Source organism: Grus americana, chromosome 5 (genome assembly GCF_028858705.1).
Source record: "Grus americana isolate bGruAme1 chromosome 5, bGruAme1.mat, whole genome shotgun sequence".
NCBI lineage: Eukaryota > Metazoa > Chordata > Aves > Gruiformes > Gruidae > Grus > Grus americana.
In genome coordinates, this window is record NC_072856.1 from 16,340,270 (window position 1) to 16,359,803 (window position 19,534).

The window sequence follows — 19,534 nt, forward strand, 5'->3', positions numbered from 1 at the left end:
GAAAACTGATCTGGAGATCAACACCAACATAATTGAAAGTTAAACAAAACCAATACACACTCCTACTATATAGTAGGAATTAATCATAAGGCTTGGATTCCAACAATAATTATAAGCAAAGCAATATTTTTCATGGGCTGTATTAAAAAGTCATTAATCTTTTATTTAAGGGAATAAAAAAAGAGAAAACTGATTTTGCTTAAGGAACACAACAAACATTAAAGGATATCAGTTGCCAACCACACTTACGTGTGTACTAGACTCAAGTGCTAAAACATAGACATCAGTCATGGTATTTTCAGAGCACTCAAAAATCCAGCTAAGTCAGCTGAATGCTTACAAACACACAAAAATTAAAACCCCACATACTAGAAAATACCCCATTGCACATAGTTTGTTAAGACAAAGATACAACTTCATGTTATAATAGCACAGAGTCATTCCTAGCACTCAAACATGGGCAATGTAACAAGTACATACGGGCAAGTGAAATTTTTCATCACAGACTTGTGTTAGATTGTTTTATAGGTCCTCACAACTGGAATAATTTAAAGACAAAAAGCCGTCAGTCTAGCAACCAAATAAAACAAGTGGATATACCCTCCTGGCAGATCTGATTATATTTCCCAAGTATAAAAGAAGGGGACAAAGCCCTTCTACAAGATTAAAAATCTTGTACTCAAAATTTACAATGGATGATATATCTCCTGAATTCTACATTACCTTAGCTAAAATTCACTACTTGAAAAGTACCTCAAGGTAACCATGAAAAGAACAAGCCAGACAGGCTTTGTGGGGGTTTTTTCCCATTTGTTTTTTGTTTCTTAAGAAAAAAATAAATCCCAAAAGGTACTGTTTTTCAGAAGCACTCAACTGCCACTAAGCTTTTAAAAAGCACATTATCTATGTTCAAATAGTATGATTCATTAGTGAGCATTAAGCTTGAATAATTAATTACTAAACAGGAAATGTCATCTAAAGGTTATAAAAACAAGTATTTAACAGTCTTAAAACGCTTCTAAGATTAAGTGAGATCTCTAGATCAATCCAAGTACATGCACAGATCCTGTACACATAGGCAGCTTCTTTCAAAGTTGAGCTTAGTGATGCTTCGCTTTGTAAATGCTTAGCTTTAAATGAAGTTATTTGAAAATGCAATAGCCATTTCTCTTGTACACGTGTCCAAAGACCAACAAACCTAAGAGGGCAGAGTAAATATACATTGTGTTTGGCACTCAGTTGGCATACAGATTAGCTCAACTCTTCTGTAATGATTGGTTTCAGCTTCCAGCTTTTTATTCTACACAAAGTGAGTGCAAAGCACTTCTACCTTACTCAGTGTTCGAACTGCTTGGTCTGAGACCATGTTATACCCACTTTGCATAACTGCAAAATTTATGAAGTGCAAATTCTGATCCTTTGTCTGTTTCTTTACACTACTAAGGGCTTTGAGTTGCCAAAATTTCAATCCCATCATCATTCTGCTATGTCATGTCATGTGATCACATTCAACACTCAAAATGAAATTGTCATTTTTTTGCCCCCCCCCCCCCCCCCCCAATCTCCCAGCTGGAAGCGGGTGTAGGGAGGAACCCCCTAACCCAGTCTTCCAGTCCATACTTTTTGCTGAATAACAGAGCCTAATAAAGAAGCGTCACTGTGGATGGCTGCTGGGACTCACAACGCATGGGAGTCTAGAAGTTGAATTAAAAGCTAGGAGGCAGAATGGAGGTGACTCAAGTTCTATAATCTCTGGCCCAGTGTGTCAGAACAGCAAGCAAACAGTGGTCTTGCAAGTTACATATTCCACATTTGGATCTTTTCTCTAGTAATACCTATGAATGTGTAACTTGGAGGCAAGCTTATGAGAGAAGTTAACAGAGTACTGAGTACTGAATTTTCTCTTGCCTTTACCTTTGCTTCTTTTCAGCTTCAAATAGGTGAATTGACAGAGATGTTAGTACAGTGTGAACGAAGTGATTTCAGTATGATTCAGAAGAAATGGTTTAACGCAAAACACAGAAATAGTTTAACAAAAGAGCAAGTGGTCAGATAGTGCCAACAGTTCCAGCTACAAATACACAGAACCACCAGAAAGACAAGTACACTTATGGTCAAATTCTTCCTCCTCAAAGGAAATTTGTATCAGCTTTGCACCCTGGTTACACAATAGTTGTGAAAGGTGAGGTTTTTCCAAGAGAATTATCATCATCCCAATTGCAACAGTTTAATTGCTTTAAGGGAAAAAGAATAAGAGACAGTAAAAATCCCAACAAATTGCTCACAGCCAACAAGCTGCCCCTTCTCAGTCCCCCAAAACTACAAATCTTCTTGCAAATTGGCTCTAGTGGTATAGGATATTGAAAACAGGTTTCCTGAATACTAGCACTGTAAGAAGGTATTATTTCATAACACAAAAGGCAGCTACCACTGCCAAGAGTCCAGGTGAAAGCCTTTCAGCAGAAACAGAACCCAGGTATGGCCCACACGTCATAACCAGGAAGAGATTTTTTGTTTTCCAATAGGAATGGTAAGGAATACAGACAACCAAAGCCACTGCCACACTATTAATTATCTTTTTGTAATCAGCTAAACCTGTCTTCAAATGGCTATGGATCAGGGGTTTCCCTTTTAATTTTTGCATTCTTTCATAAATTCAACTTAATCTACAGTTCTCAGCCTGCCCTTCTTGGTATCTTTCACTGCTTAGTACTACCCATATGTTGTCAGTAAGGTCCCATTAGAACTTTCTTCCCTATAATCTTCCACATACTTGCTAATGTATCTGACCTTGTTTATTACATTTGCTAAATATATGGCTAGCCATAAACTGCAGCCATTCAACCACAGAAACCAAAGAAAACAAACAAAAAAGAAATAATAGAGTAATGAATCCCTTATCTCACACACTAATGACCTGAAAAAAATCTATACCACAGCTGCATTTTAAAGGTTCATTTTTCTGAAAGCTTTTTAAAGATCAAAGTTCCTTCAAGTTGAGACAGACACTCACCTTACCTAGGTCCAAAACAATCACTATTTCCAACAGCAAAAGAGAGGCACAAAAAAAGGAGAAAAATTCAATATAACATAGTCCCTCTTCCCACACACATGTGGTCGATGTTAGAGAAGCCCCAGAGTGTAATGTTGAATGATGACTGAGTCATTCTCCAGACTCCTCCAATCATGGAGTACTTACTAAAATACATCTGGACAGGACTAAGCAATCATGAAAGGAAGTCATGGCCAGGAAAACCTGGATAGACTAGCCTTATACACTGAATCTTCCCCTTCTACTGTGGGAGAGGCATTCTATAGGCTGCCACACACATAAGATGAGCAGAAAAGATATGCAAAATTTGTCATAGCTTTTTTCCCCATTTTACAATTCTTGCTAAAAAACACTCAGCATTTATCATGAGCTAAATTTAACAAAAATCCATTTAACTCCTACTCTCCATAGACCATCTGAATCTCCATTTACCAAGGGGAATTTTAAATATTGAGATAAGTTTCTTTGCCCTTAATGCTAATCATTGATATTTCTATTTTACAATGAATAGCTTCAATCAAAACTAGTGACAGTTTAGCATCTTTCTCACACCTCTCTCTTCACGTACACAAGATATAATATGGTATGCACAACTATTTACTGACCAACTGAAAGTCACTAAGAACAAGGAGAGGCAAAAGAGGGACAGTGACCAAAGAAACAACACAATTATTCAAAAGATCTTGTTATGAAGCTTCTGTGAAAAATGTTGGCATATGAACAACTCTGAACACTTGATACTAATGTTTCAGAATGTACCTTTGGTTCACATTGAACCTAACCTCATCCTCAGCAACCAAACCATAGAAAGAATTTCTGTCAGACTTTTACCAAAGACAGATAGAAGTAACTCCCAGCAGGGAGCAGCAGAAATAGGAGTGTAGAATCACAAAGCAATACAGACACACACACACTCTAAGTTTAAAAATAAAGCCAAGAAATTATGCCAGCCCATGAAGCCAAAGAAAATGCCAATCCCTTCTAGCTATTTACAGCTATCTAGAACTCAAATCCATACCACTTCGAAAATAAAATCCAGGATGCTTTAATGTTCAGTGAGCTAAAAATTCATTAACTTGGTAACAAAAGCTGATACTGTAAAGCAAAAAAACCCAAGAGATTGTATAGGCCAGAGCCACCCCACAGGTTTTGTTTATTTAGTTCTTGTTAAAGGAAGAACAAAATATTTAAGAAACATGTTTGTGTTGTAAGACAGAACTAAACAAGAGGGGTTGACACACAGAGTAGGATGTAATAGAAGGCTCCCATTGTGCTGGTGAGCCATAGTTGCTGGAGACAAAATCTGCTGTGCCTCAGGAGAGCACCCACACAAGATCCACCATTTACTGAGATATATCTTCCAGTAGAAAATATTCCCTGAGATTTCAGTGGCAATTTGGCAGTTTACAGAACAATCTTCTATAGTGGCACTGGCAAGATCACATCGTCCCCAAAGAAAAGGTGCTGAAGGATTTGGCTGCTTAATTAATATTTGCAGAAACCTTCCATAAATAAACTGTATGTAAATTTCAGTTCCTTGCTGCTTCAGGAAAGAATTCCCATCAAAACCCTGGGAACAGATAACAACATGATAAACTTCATAAGTTGCTGAGGAATCATAGAATGGTTTGGGTTGGAAGGGACCTTAAAGATCATCTAGTTCCAACCCCCCTGCTGCAGGCAGGGACACCCTCCACTAGACCACGTTGCCCAAAGCCCCATCCAGCCTGGCCTTGAACACTTCCAGGGAGGGGGCATCCACGACTCCTCCGCACAACCTGTTCCAGTGCCTCACCACCCTCACAGTAAAGAATTTCTTCCTAATATCTAATTTAAGTCTACTCTCCTTCAGCTTAAAGCCATTACCCCTCATCCTATCACTACTTGCCCTTATAACCAGTCCCTGTCCAGCTTTCTTGTAGGCCCCCTTTCGGTACTGGAAAACTGCTATAAGGTCTCCCCGGAACCTTCTCCAGGCTGAAAAACCCCAACTCTCTCAGCCTGTCTTCACAGGAGAGGTGCTCCAGCCCTCTGATCATCTTCATGGCCCTCCTCTGGACTTGCTCCAATAGGTCCATCTCCTTCTTATGTTGGGGACACCAGAGCTGAACGCAGTACTCCAGGTGGGGTCTCACCAGAGTGGAGTAGAGGGGCAGAATCACCTCCCTTGACCTGCTGGTCACACTTCTTTTGATGCAGCCCCAGATACTGTTGGCCTTCTGGGCTGCAAGCACACATTGCCAGCTGATGTTGAGCTTTTCATCAACCAACACCCCCCAAGTCCTTCTCCCCAGGGCTGCTCTCAAATCAAGGTTTGTTCCCATCAGCAAAGAGTAAAGAGGATTCAAGATAATTGTTCCTGTAGGCAAAGCAGACTTGATGACCGAATCGCAACAACAGAAACCAACTTTGTTAGAGCGCAATTCTGGATTACTGAAAGAAACAGTTGAAGACCATGTGAGGAATCTGAACATCTGCCTTCAAATCTCTCAAAAAGACAGGATTAACCAAAAGAGGAGCTCCTCCTAGTGATGACATTCCCTTCTCAAACAGGAAGAAAAAGGTATCACAGGGCTGCCCAAACTGTAGTGCTTAACAAATAAAAATGTTTGTGCACCAATTCATTAGCTTTATTGTGTTTTCCTCAAAGTTTTTGCATTAATGGGATGATTCATTACTGGAAAGGAACTTTCTGCCAGAAGAAAAGATTCCTTTCATATAAATTACTTAACAAAAATCAACTCTCTGCATTGATGCATTCACAGAAAATAAATAGTAAATTGCTAAAATTTCCATAACATTTTATACACATGTATTTTGCAGAGCTTAAGTACTTACCTATGTGTCTCCATGGGAAAAACATAAAATAAATCCAATTCAGAATGTGAACTCAACACACATAAGATTAAGCTATGTTAAACATCTTGAACTGACTTAAACACTGATTTCACACCTATAAGATCTTACACGTATCCATACAATGTCAAGCGAATGTTCATTTTTACTTTACGTATGCCCTCTCCCAGACACCTTTCAATTTTCAGAGTATCCATGGGGTGCAAACTTGCCACAAGTTCCACCCCAAATCCTGGAGGAGCTAATGCATCCCCTGTCCCCCAGCAGGCTGCCAGCCAGGAAGACTTTGAGTAACATACTAAAGTTACATGTGAGTAACACAGTTCCCATCAACCCCGACTTCAGCGGATTGTACAAACTTCACTTAAAAATAATCATGAAAGTTGAAACAGCAATGAGAGATGGATGTGTGATAGAACAAGGAGCCAGCTTTGAATACAGAAAATAAGGCAATTTCCATCTACATCTAGGATTTTTAATCCTGTTATTGCACACTAAATTTCCCACAGATCCCACATTAATTTCTGCAAAACTTTAATTTCTAAATTTTGGTCTCCAAGCTTGCACATTTCTTTCTCTCCCCTTTCCATACTCTACCCTTTATAATCAAATTGCCAGACAAAACCAGATGCATCTAAAGTCTTTTTTTGTAATGTAACCAAAAGTTCCACTGTTAGTCAGATTGCTAGATGTATATGTTGTAAACTAACCACATGACCAGTGTCAACTCAGAAAGCGATGACAGCTGAAAACACACGCAATATATGCACTAAAAACTTATTTTTACTTACTCTCTCAAGCTTCACAGTTTTCAGGGGACAAAGTTATATTCTACTCATTCTAACAAGCAATTTTGGTACTTAAAGGATCCAAGTGGGAAGGTCTATTAAGTGCTCCCAAAAAGCCCTAGAACAAATACATAAAGTGCCACAAGGGCTTCATGCTGGCAACATTTTCCTGTTATATTCCATTCATTATCTCAATTCAGCCTTCACCTTGTCTCTCTTGTTCACTTTGCCATTTTTCCTTTTTGTCTTAAGCTGGAGTCTCAGCATTGGAACAACCTATCAACAGAAGAGGCAAAGTTTCTCAAAGTATCATAGAATCACAGAATGGTTTGGGTTGGAAGGGACCTTAAAGATCATCTATTTCCAAACCCCCGGGTGCGGGCAGGGACACCCTCCACTAGACCACATGGCCCAAAGCCTCATCCTAGCAGATGCTAGCAGAGCTGCCAGATGTGCTGGGACCCAAGTCAAAAGAATACTGGCTCACCCATCCCAGTGTAAGTGCAAACCAGGTGACTACAGTGGTTCCAGTGGCACTCTAATTCAGTCACTGGACCTGCAACCCAGCATCTTTTAAAACAAGAAAAGCTACCATCAGGTGAATGTCTTCTAGAGGTTACATTTCTGTCAAGCAAAAGTTACTGAGCTTAAGACTGGGTGTTAACACAGGTGGAATTCAACAGCGTACTTTGGAATAACTCATACTATCTCCTCTGTGGCAGCTATTTCTGCCTTAAAATCTATGCATCTTCAACTGACATTCTTTGTTGCTTTCTCTTATAGCACGCAACAATGACAGCATTTATTATGACAGCAAGGAAAGTAACAGGAAGGCTCTGAAGCATAAGCTCCTTTTGCTTTATGACATCGAGCTACAGCATTGTAAGGAGAAGGAAAGAACAACCATGCACCACAAAACCATAGAAAAGCAAGTGCATTTATCAGATTTTATTTAGAGTTTTCTTAGCCCAAGGCAGATGGACAAAGGCTTTTCTTTCTTAAACACTCGTTTTGCAGGTTTTGCTTCAAAGGGGTCTAGAGGTTCCTAACAATTTGCAGGTTTTGATTTAGCTAATTTCTAGTATTTTACCTGTTTTCCCAAAACCCAGCATCCTACCAAATGAAATACAGCTACTGCACATTAAAAAGAATGTCAGGGTCTCCCGTTTCCAACTGTTTGACCGTCAGCTATAGTGGCTACATAGAGGAAAGGAGACTCCCATAAAACTGATGCCTTACTGATATCACAGACAAGCATTTAAATCTTTTTTTTTAAAAAAAGAAGAAAACCAGTATTTGCTGTCCTTAGGAGCTGCTGAAAAATTCAACGCAAAGAAAGTATGCTTTCCGGTATGAGGAAGGCTCCCGAGTCTTGATTCAAAAGAAAACTGGAAAGGACCTCTAGTGGGCTGAAACTGCACTGCTTGGGTGCCAGAGAGCAACATCCTTCCACTTCACCTCCCTGCACCTACACCACATCTACTGCATCACTTACCAGGAAAGCCCCGTAATTTTACCTAGTGATTGGCATCAGAGAAAGCAAGTACAAGTGTAATTACAGCAGTAAGCCTCCTTTTCAGGCCAGCTAACTAGAAATATTTCCTCAGTCTGCTCTCAGTGTTTGGAGGGACACATTTTCACATGCTTCAGAAAAACCAGGAAATGGGTTCTATTTTACTGTGTAGGGCACTAACATGTCAGATCACTTCAGAGTGGTTTTATGTGGCTTAAATGACATCAAGGGACATTCAAAGACGCACAAATTCAGGTGCACATTTGGAATGAGGATTCAGAGTAGTATTCAGACTACGTCAAGGCATTTTGTTCTTCCAAGACTTTTTAGCTGTAGGCAGTTTTGCATAGGCAGCAGAAATACCATTTTAACTGCGTTTTTAAGGTAACTCCTTCTGGGTGAAAGAGCTTGGAATTCTTTGAGCTTAAACAAGGCATAATTTCATGTGACAGTACATGAAAAAATAGATGAGTGAATGTATTCAGGAGAATACTTAGATAATAAAACAAGCCAGATTAAGAAAGCTTATTTATTAGGCATTCCAGTTAAAAAGAAAATAACTTGTTTTGAATTGAAGTTGATGATTCACCTCTAAGTCTTTAAAAGACTTCTCTTGCTATATTTAGGTTTGCCTTCAAGTCAGATCAGTTCTATCATTTCCCAAAGTAGCCTAATTTACATCTTCAGTGTTATAGGCCACAACTTAGCTCTCTTAAATAATCTAAGCAATAACCTCTCTTTCAGCAGTTACCCTCAAAGGGTTTGTATCAACTTGAGAAGGACCACAAATTAAAGTCGACATTGTTAAGCAGAGTGATGCAAGACAGCTGCTCATTATTATTCAAAAATAATATCACCTATACTGCACTGGTGGTCCTTGTGCCATTAAGCGGAGTTCTGGAAAGGAAGCAAGCCATTTTACAGAGCGATTGCCTGAAGAGAGCAGTACTTGCACTTGGAGTCTGAGGCCAGAAGAATGCATCTGGTCTGTCCTTCACATAGAGCAATAACAGTACTACCCTGTCATAATTGAAAAGCATGCCTGAAAGTCATTGGATACAGGCATTCACACAGAAAATAACTAAACTGAAGACACTAACAAGTTCCTATCTTATCATCAGAGATCTGATAAAAAAGCAACAGGGTCTCTCGACCTTAATCTTTTTGGACTAACCATCATCAACTAGGACCATCACTAGTAGCAGAATAATATAACATTTTTTGAAACAATGCTAGTGATGCTGGAAAGTCTAATTGTGTTTCTCTCTTCTCTAGGAATCGGTAATCAAAGCAGAAAAAGAAGCAGTTGTCTGTTTTGAAGTATTTTGAGAGTTATTTTACAGTGATATTGTGTACAATACAAATAGTCCAAAAGACACCTCTATGATGAAAATTAATAAAGAATTGGAGCTGATGAGGATCAGTTAAGAGTAATGATGAAAAACACAACATCTTAACATCTTTCAGTCAAGCAATTCGTTCCTCAGGAATTGACTTCTTGAATCTGAACTGCTTTATGATAGAAACACCAGCAAATGAAAAGAGAGTTGAACAAACTCTAAAGAGAAATAACAGGAAACAGGACTGTCAAAACTGTTGCTGAGCGAGATAGAAGATGACATATGAAAGAGATGCGGGTATTAAAATGATTTCAGGTGCAATTAAAATCCCTTGTAAGGGATTCCCCAGAGTAAGGAAGAAATGGGGAAAAAAGTGCATTTTGCTTTAGGTTACAATGCAAAATTTGCCAATAGCATGAAGGAAAAATAAAGCAAGTCTTAAAACAGGCTAGTTTACATAAGAGGGAAAGCTTAATACAGAAGAAGAAAATATTTATGCTGTGTTCCTTCTTTTCTGATAACAAAAGTTGGTAACTTGTTTGGACTCAAAGTCTCAAATCACTGCATCCACAAAACTGCACACTATTCTTCCAGATGGTTGCTTTTAACATCCGTCTCATTTACTTTTCAGTGTTCCATTAGTTCTGCAGTCAAGCACTGCTCATCTGACAGATGAGGATCAAAATGCCATTTTGAAATGGCAGAATTTGTGAATTTATGGACGAACAGTGTCCAGCTTTTATCCACCCAGTTTCTTCCTGTGTCGTTCCAAAAAGTTTTAATTTACTGTCAAGAGAGCAGCAATTATGAATGTTTTATTATTACTACTCTGACCAGGATTAATGTTCTGGGGGAAAAAAAAAAACAAACAGAACTCTAAGTATTTGTAATGGCCTCTTAAAATTCCACTACCTTCTGTGGAAAACAACACTAGACTTCAGATACAGTAACATAAATGATAAACTATTAAATTTTGCATCCTGGTGAGACCATTATTAGAAAAAATTTATCCATTCTTTCATGCAGCAAAATCCCTATACACTGCAATATCTTTCCAAAGTATGTTCCTACCTTCCATAGTGAACAGAAAGAAGTATCATACTACAATATCCCTTCCTTCCATTTTCCTGTGTCCAAAAATCACTCTATTTTGCTTCCTTTCCACTACTTGTGGAACTTTCCACAGTAATGTGAGCAGGAATTGTTTCTATCAGTGGTCTCCAAAGTGGAGCGCATGCAGCCGAGGGGATGCGCAACACAATCCACTGGAGGGCAAGAAAAAAAATAACTTAATAACTTAATTAATAAAGGGTTTTAATTTAGTTAATAATATTTTAAGTAGTGTTTATTTCATCTTTATGTCATCCTTTTTAAAATTCCTATTGTGCATGTTTTATAGTTTGCATAACATATTACAGTAGTACATGTCTATAATTTATAAATAAATAAGTATAAATTATATTGGGGGTGCATGCTCAAAAAAATTTTCCTGATAGGGGTGCACAATCAATAAAGTGGAAACACCACTGGTTTATGTGACTTCACAGCACCAGGATACTGAATCAGCATTTCCTTCTTTGCTAGAAGGAGGTAAAAATAATGGAGGAAGAACTGCATGCAGGGAAAAGTTTTCAAGTGGGCTGCATGTTTCAGTTACTTAGCTCCAAGTTTCATCACAGGCAGTGAGTGATTTTTCAGAAACAGTTAAGTGCTTAGCTCACGCTATGTCTAATAGTTGAGTAACCCTTGAAAATCCCATGAGATTCTGATTGGTATCTAGAGGCTGCCAAAGTCCATTCAAAATCTTATTTTGGATTATTTAGGTTCAGGTCCATTGATTTTCAAAAGAGATTTAAAATTCTAAACACATAAAATTCAGTTTCAGCAATAACTTATGCCACTGCATCGCTTTGCCAGTTTTCTGATGCAGATGTAAACAGTAAGCCTATTTTTATTTAAATTTCTTTCAAACATTCACAAAAAAAAATAATCCCCGCTAGTCACTCAACATACTTTTATTTCTTCTTAAAATCACCCACTAAAAATATTCACTTCATTTCTTTAATGGCCATTGATTAAGTATCAGCTAAGTGAAACATTAAAGTTACCAGAACTCTGGGGAAGTTTTACTTAGTAGGTATGCATTATTAAGAAAGAGATGCAAGGCAAAGCATGTTGACAAGAACCTCTTTTTAAAAATTAGGTTATCCTGACTAATGTCTTTTTTCTACCATTTCTGTTCCAGTGAGAATGACACTAAGTACTTTATTCAAGAATTATACATTTTGAGATATATTCCTTTACCCCACCTGAAAAGTTTCCAAGTAGCACATAGCATTGGTTACGGCTCTGAAATTTTCAGTATAGCATCCTCTAAACAGAGTTCAAACATTTCTTTTAAACAGCTAAGAGAGCAGCTAGAGTAATGCAGGGTTTTTTACATGACATTTCTCTCATGTACTTTGATGTTATGAATGTTATGAAACAGAACGCTTAACCAATTTGGTTTTCTAGTCAGGCATTACATCCCTCTAAATTCTAGCATCAAGAGTTCACAGTATACAGTAATTAAAAGCACTCACTGAACCAGTACCCATAATTACAGAACCCAGTAAATATCATTAATAGACCTGTGGCCCCTTCTGCAGTTTTCCTAACAAACAGGTATCTTGACAGACCAATAGGCTCAATCTCCAATGTGACTCTAGGAAAAATGCTTTCATCTGATCTTGATTTCCTCACCTGGCAGTTTATACAAGGCAAAAGCAGAAATGCACGTATGCTACCTCTGGGTGTTCTGTTTGTTCTATAGAAGGCTTTCATCCTCTTCACTATCACACCACACAGTGTGCAACAGGAGAAGCAAATAGCATAGACTTCACACGTGAACACCACAAAATAGTTTCAGATGTCTGTCTTACCTTTCCATTCATCTACCTTTCCTGCCTGTGCATTTCACAACAGAGCAACAATACAAATGCAAATGACCTTCATCAGATCAACCATGCTTTTATGCACAAATGTCATTACTGCATAACCCTCTCCTCTTACCTCTTCCTAGGAAAGAATCTAACACTACAGCCCTCCACATGTGGCAAGTTTTCACACTGTCCTCGATAGAAAGGTTCCCAGGAAGGTACAGCTTCAACATTAAATCTTCTTTCATTTCATCTTTAGGGGATGCTCTTCAAGTCTAATGATGTCTCCTTTTACCTTTTCTAAATATTTTCTGGGTTTGGCCACAAACACACACAAGCCAGCTTATTTTAGTTTATTGACTTTCTTCTGAACACATGATTTTATCTGTCCATAAAACACTTTACTAAAAAAGAGCAGCACAAAAAGCTAGGCTCACTCTTGAAGTACAGAAAGCTTAGTACAGTTGTGGAAAGCCATGTAATTTATTTCACTTACTGCAATGAGACCACGTCTTCTCAAATGAGATGTCAGAAGCAGAGGGTTCTCAGCTATGCCTGTTCTTAAGGTCCTCTGCTAACACTCAGGTAAACCTGGGAACGGTATGTATCCATGCCCCCACACCTTTCGGACAGACACTTGCTCAGGATTATCTTCTCCCCTCCCTAATTCGTGTGCCCCGAATGAGACTTTTGCCCGTATCTTGCTGCCAAATATAGTCATGTATATTGGAAGTTGCAATCATATTTTCCTACCTCTCTATTTTCTGAAGCAAGTTTTCCACTAAATTCTTTTCTCTCCAAAGAAGATGTCTTAACTCACCCAGCAGAATGATCTTTACAAGCATAAGCTTTATGATACTCTGGTACATCCATAACCTGATGATGCAGGGAGGCTGCACCCCTCTAGCATGTACATGCATTTGCTACTGCATTTATGAAGATGCTTAAGCCCTCCAATCTATAAGTGCAGTAATACTTCAGGAACAGAAGCCAAAGGATGTCCTCATCATTTTTAAGAGACAACCACTGCTCAGGTGGAACTGCAAAACTCTACATCCAACCAGTATCAGTGAGAAAGAACACGGTTTGCATGCAATAAAAACAATTTACTATTTTGGTGCCATACATTGCTGCTTTTTAGATATCCTACCTGTTTGTGCCACCAAGTGGGTCCAGCCACTCCAAACTGCTCCAATCTTGTCATGTGAGAAAAAATGAGTCTCAATCTTCTTGGGCTGAAGAAGAAAGATCTCTTTGCTCACTAGCTGCCCGTGTTTGTTGCTACCCCAGACATACAGGTGTCCTTCATCTACAATAGACAGAGAAGTAAAATTTGTTGAAAGTGATATACATAGAACACCGAGAGATAGAGGCTCTGTCTCAACTCAGCAAGGCTGAGGAAAGAAAAATGTTTCATTCATTTGGTGTTTTCACTGTATGCTTTTTCCTGCCACTCTCTACCACAGGTGCTCACACTGTAACTAGGACATCAGAAATATTTGCAAGGGCCTTAACAACATAGCCTGCTGTCTGAGGGCTACGCTAACTCCCTAAAACAAATCAGAGCTTTCAGGTCAAACTGCCTAGACCTCATTTCTACTGTGAGTCTCTCAAAGATGACTGAAAAATGTTTATAGCAAAGGCCAAGTTTTATTAGAAAATTAACCATAGTAGTCAACTTCCCAAGATGTTTTGATTTTTTTTTCCTCAGAGGACACTCACTGAGCAGTCCCTCGCAGACTACTCTGTTCTTGCAGATCAGCTTTTACCTCCACCCCAAGGCTTTGATTCAGTCCAGTAAATAACTTGCTGAATTGCAGCAAATAATTTCACTCCTCTCCATTATCTGGGACTCTTCAAAGCCTAGCTGGCTGTCCCTGCTCTGCATTAGTCTCCCAGCCTCTCTACAAGAGCTACAGACGACTCATTCTGCTCGTAACTCTCCTGCCTTCTTCAGCTTGAGCAAATTCAGTAAATCCCCCAAAGCAGGGACAGTCAAATGCTCTTTGCCTCACCTTGCTCAGTCACTTCATAATGTGACATATAGCTATGAATGTAAAACTAAATATAATCATGCCTCAAAACAATGCTAGACAACTAGTGAGAGACTTCTCTAAGTAATTACTTGCCTTCTCAACCCCTGTTCTAGAATAAGCATTTGTGCAAGTGCACACTCCAGGATTCCACCCACAGGGCTAATTATATTTACAGAAACATCCACATTGCTCCATATGTTTCACTGGTACAAGCTGGAGTTGTTCACAGCCTAACGACCAATTGACAGTAACAAGATGACTGTTCAGATGAGTCCTTCTGCAGATATTCCATACCATTAGTCCAATCTTCTCAGCACAAAATCATTCTGCCCAGGTTCTAGGCCTCCATGTTAAAAAAAATATAATCCACAAGAAACGCTTAACAGAACATGAGCTACAGCAGACCTCCTGAAGTCCTTTGCCACCCTGTACAAGCATAAGAAATAAATCTTGCACACATGAAGTACATAATCATGGGCCCAGGAAGACTGAAAGCCATATCATTGGAACAAGTGGAATTGTTCGGAGCACTTGTCCACAACACTCAAGACTTCCGGAAGTCTCAGGTCAGCAGTGAACTCTTTACAATCAGTACAACATAAGTAAGTCTTTCAGAGGTAAAAAAAAATAAAAATACTGAAGTAGGACTTAGGCTACAATATATTTAATGATCTCAGTTTGGTAACAGTAACAGAAAGAACGAGCCAGGAGAATTCCACTATAGTACTGCTGGTGAAAAAACAAGAGAGAAGGGGGCAGGAGGGGGAAGCCACTACTTGTCAAGTTACACATTATTGACAGTTATCTGCAGGACTTCCCACATTTCTCAATTAAAAAAAAAAAACAACTGAAAAGGGGAAAAAAAAAAGTCAAGCAATTGTTTCATTCGAATTCTCCACTAAAATTGATAAATTCCTTCCCAGAGTGAAGTACATACACCTTCTGGAAAGAAAAAAAGAGGTGATGGAAACAGCTTGTTTCGACAAAGAAAAACATTATGGCCATTCATGTTTCCACAACTTTCACCGCCTCTGTCACCTCCTTTTCTTCTCCAGAAGGTATGTTTCCTTTATCCTGGAGAATGTCACACGCTCAACCCTCATCACATTTCTTGATCAGGTTTTAACAAAAACTTAGACACTAAGACTTAGTACCATATTCCCATCACTGGAGGTTTCAGGCCCGTTTGGATACAGGTAGACTACAATCCCTTTTTTAAAGGAACCACCATTCATGTTTGCAACAACCCTGCCTGTGTCAAAAACCTGCCTGACTGCAGGGTCTTGGTATCCTGCCAGCAGGTGACTCATGAAACAGAGCCAAAGAAAACTGCATCACAGTGTGAGAGATTTCTAGAAAAAAAAAAATAAAATCTCCATTTCAATACTATACCCTGCAGTAGTATATTTACTATGTCAAGTATCTTTAAAATACAAAGTATTTTAAGTAATAACAAGTATCACAGGATAAAGGGCAGCAATAGCATCACATTATTAAAATCTTTGGCACTTCGTTAATCTTGGTCTCCCTGCTGCCAGATAGACTGCTCTCTTAAATAAAAAGCAAAAGCATGAAAGAATAATCTGTTCACTCTCTAAATACAGAGTGCTAATTAGGTAAAGTAGATTCTATTTGTCCTTACAGTTGTTCTTCACTAATCACACATATAGTTAGCATCTCAGAATTCAATATAATTTATATCTTCTAACATCTTCCCATACAACTAAATCTCTGTAGATCTGCATAAGCAAATACTCTAGTGCTCCATTTAACGATGACAGAGGTACCAGATGGCTGCATATTTGCTAAGAACTTGTTCCTATAAAGTTCGGCAAAGACTTGTCTTCATAAGGTTCAATATATTTTCCACACTTCAAAACTGTAAGATTACAGTATGAAATATGATTCTGTCTCCCCTTCTCCCAGTTTGAAAAAATAAAAAAATAAAAAAAAAATCTCTTTATTAGACTTGCATTACTGGCTACTTAATACCCCAGCATAGGAGCACTGCTAAATATCAAAGAACAAGTGGCAGACGTTATGGAAGTGCCTAAGCAATTAAAGCAACTTTCTGGTGTTTTAATAAGCCTTATGCTCTTACATTACCTCACACAGATCTGCACACTTACAGTCACTTAAGATAGCTCCACACCATCTCACATCACAGCACAGCCCCATGCAGAGGTATTAGCTCACATAGCAGAAGCAGGACAGCCACAGCAATCTTTCTTGGGACAACTACCTAACATACCTCTTCTCCATGGACAAAGGGTTGCATTGGTTCCAGCACTCACCCATCCAGAGTTACCCAATGCAGCATCATACTGCAGCTCAGAGACTTACCCAACTATATGCTTCCACAAATCCTTTCAGAGTTTCTAACCACTACTTGTAAGGGCTAAGTCACACCTGACCCCAAGAAAAAACACACAGAATTCAGAGAATTCAAAATGTTAGTTAATCCAGCTCTTAAAAAAAGGGAAGTTCTCAGAATCTAAAACAACTATAAAACAACTAACCAGCACTAACCAGGCCAGATCAAACTTTACCAGTCTAACCAAAATTGAAAAACGTTTCCAAAGCACAAAAACCTTTATAGGCTGAGACAAGGACTTTCGTTTCTATACCTAAGGCCTACCTGTGAGTGACACAGAATGGTAGGAGCTTGCAGCAACTCTCTTCACCTTTACATCTTCCAGGCCTAGCGAAAAATTTGCACAGCAGGTATCAATTCATACATAGACATAAAACAGAGCTGTATCAAATGTAACAGGATGATAATGAATTTTATAACAAAAGCCTCTGCTTTTGGGCCATAGACATTGCAAGACTCACTATAATTTTCCCCCATAGATTATGACCTTGTACACCCATTCTATCCTTCAGATACTCCACTACATGCTTATAATGCTAAGTGGCTTTATAATAAAAGGATGCTACATATCACTCAAAATTTCTGCTCTATCCACCTTTACAAAGGAATCAGATTCCTGGATTACCTGTTACTTCAGATGGTTCCTTTGCTGTCAAGAACAGGGGGAGGGGTTTTCCTTGGTTTGCACGCTTTGCCCGAGACACCATGCCAGTTCCCCACTGAAACACCAAACCGCTCTCTTTCCAGAGTAAACACAGATAGAAGAGATTAAAACACATCAACTACCAACAATCACTTAACTTGTTAATTAGTTTTAAAGGTACATTCACTTCATTTTCACTGATACAAATTACACTTTAAAAGACCTTTATGCCAAAAACAGACTTCATGAAAATACAGACAACCCTGTCCATCAAGCAACAAACAGTTGTAGTCTCATTTATAGAGGTAAGAAAACTAAGAAGATACTAAGCAACCTGTCTCAGCTCTGAGGCCTATATCAGGACATTATTGAGGACTCAGTAACAGAAGTCCCATAGCTGTAGCACCTCAGGAATAGACACTATTTATTACTGTAAGTTCATTGCACTTTCTTTGCCCTTTCCTTCTCTTCCTGCTGATTTGTGCAGTCCAGCACACTGAAGGAATAAAGTCACTACTTTTCCTTCAGACCTTTCAGAGACTTGACCTAGCCCTGAATCAAGATGTCCACTGAGCACAGAGCTCAGGGAAACTTAATTCATAGAATCATAGAATGGTTTGAGTTAGAAGGGACCTTAAAGATCATCTAGTTCAATCACCCTGCCATGGGCAAGGACACTCTCCATTAGACCAGTATTCATACAGGTACCAGAGATCTCACTCTTCTTCCAAGCATCATTTTTGCATCTTCAGCTAGACTTCTCTACCTGGAACACCTACTAAAGTTCATGTAAAAATAAACGAGCACATGTAGTTTGTTGTTCCTCAATGGTAAAAAATAAAATAAAAAAAATTTTCATCTTCTTTCCCCCCCTCTCCTCTTCCAAGCCATTAAAATTCCATTTCATTTATTACTGAAATAAGAATGATGATGTATTTACCTGTAGCAGCAAGGGCATGTCTCAGTCCTGCAGCAACATCCACCACCTTCTCTTTGAAAGACTACTCAAGTAAAAGAAAAATATATTTTAGTTGCTTTTTGCATTTAATGCCTTGAAAAGCAAAATATGCCAAACAGAAGTGGAATGCAATGAAAATAGTTCTCACAATTCCCGCCTGCATGTCACAATGCATATCAACATTTTGTATCACAAAGAAAGTAAATTTTGGCCAACAAAATTTAGTGGAAACCTCTTTAAAAAAAAAAATCAAGCAAAGCAACTGGATGTACAGCTTTGTGGCAATAAATAAAAAGCCATAGTCAACATCCTCACATGAAAGAAGGAACCTTCTTGGTGATACAGATATGTTTATTTCTTAATTTTAGCTCAGTGTTCCTCAAGAATTACACCAAAATGTCAGCAAATACCAGTGACAAGCAGCGGTAAGTTCCATCAAGCTGCTCAGTCTTACCAAGTCCTGTGATCACAAACAATACAGCTGACAGTACCACCTACACCACTGAAGGCTGCCCAATATGATCGTGTAAAAGAAGACTATACCAAGTCGAATGTGCATAAAATGAGCGATCTAAGTTTGCACAAGGTACTTCAATTCTGGCACTTTTCCACTTCTGAGTACTCTGCAAATTTATTATTCTTCTCACAGATGTAACACTATTTAAAATATATGGCATCAAGCCCAGCATTTAACAGGATACAAACCAAAAGAGAAAATATTCCAGATGAATGAATGGTCTATGTGGTCAGGGAGGAGACTGATTCAGATTAGCACTGTCAATACTACCATTTTCAAGGCACCATACTGGAATGATGCTTCCAGGAAACATCAAGGAAACAGAAACATCACGTGAGTTAATCCCTGTTCACTAGGGGTTACCTAAGGGATCAGCTGTCCTTCCTCTCCTACGTTAAAAGAGCAAAGGAGTAGCTGGCATGAGCCAGAAGGCTGAATTTCTTGTCTGAGAATCCCTTCTGCTCTGAAGTTATTGCTTTCATTAGACATGAGAGGTCACGTGATTAGGAAAGAATTCCATTAGTGTTCTCCAAATAAGA

The 19,534-nt window shown here is 38.7% G+C and overlaps 1 protein-coding gene across 9 annotated transcripts in view; it reads right to left on the reverse strand.

Moving 5' to 3' along the window:
- Nucleotides 1-19,534, reverse strand: part of SERGEF (secretion regulating guanine nucleotide exchange factor) — a 167,821-nt gene that overhangs the window by 142,622 nt on the left and 5,665 nt on the right. For 8 of the 9 annotated variants that reach the window (XR_008577214.1, XR_008577215.1, XR_008577216.1 and 5 more), the window contains exons 5-8: nt 18,461-18,521; nt 17,503-17,616; nt 17,142-17,204; nt 13,618-13,776 (exon numbers count right to left, since the gene is read on the reverse strand). Coding sequence is in view for 3 of the 9 variants with exons in the window: in XM_054826099.1 (XP_054682074.1) it covers nt 13,618-13,776; nt 17,142-17,204; nt 17,503-17,616; nt 18,461-18,521 (397 nt within the window). In the remaining 6 variants the exon portion in view is untranslated. The remainder of the gene's footprint in view (nt 1-13,617; nt 13,777-17,141; nt 17,205-17,502; nt 17,617-18,460; nt 18,522-19,534) is intronic. The other variant, XM_054826098.1, reaches the window with a different exon arrangement.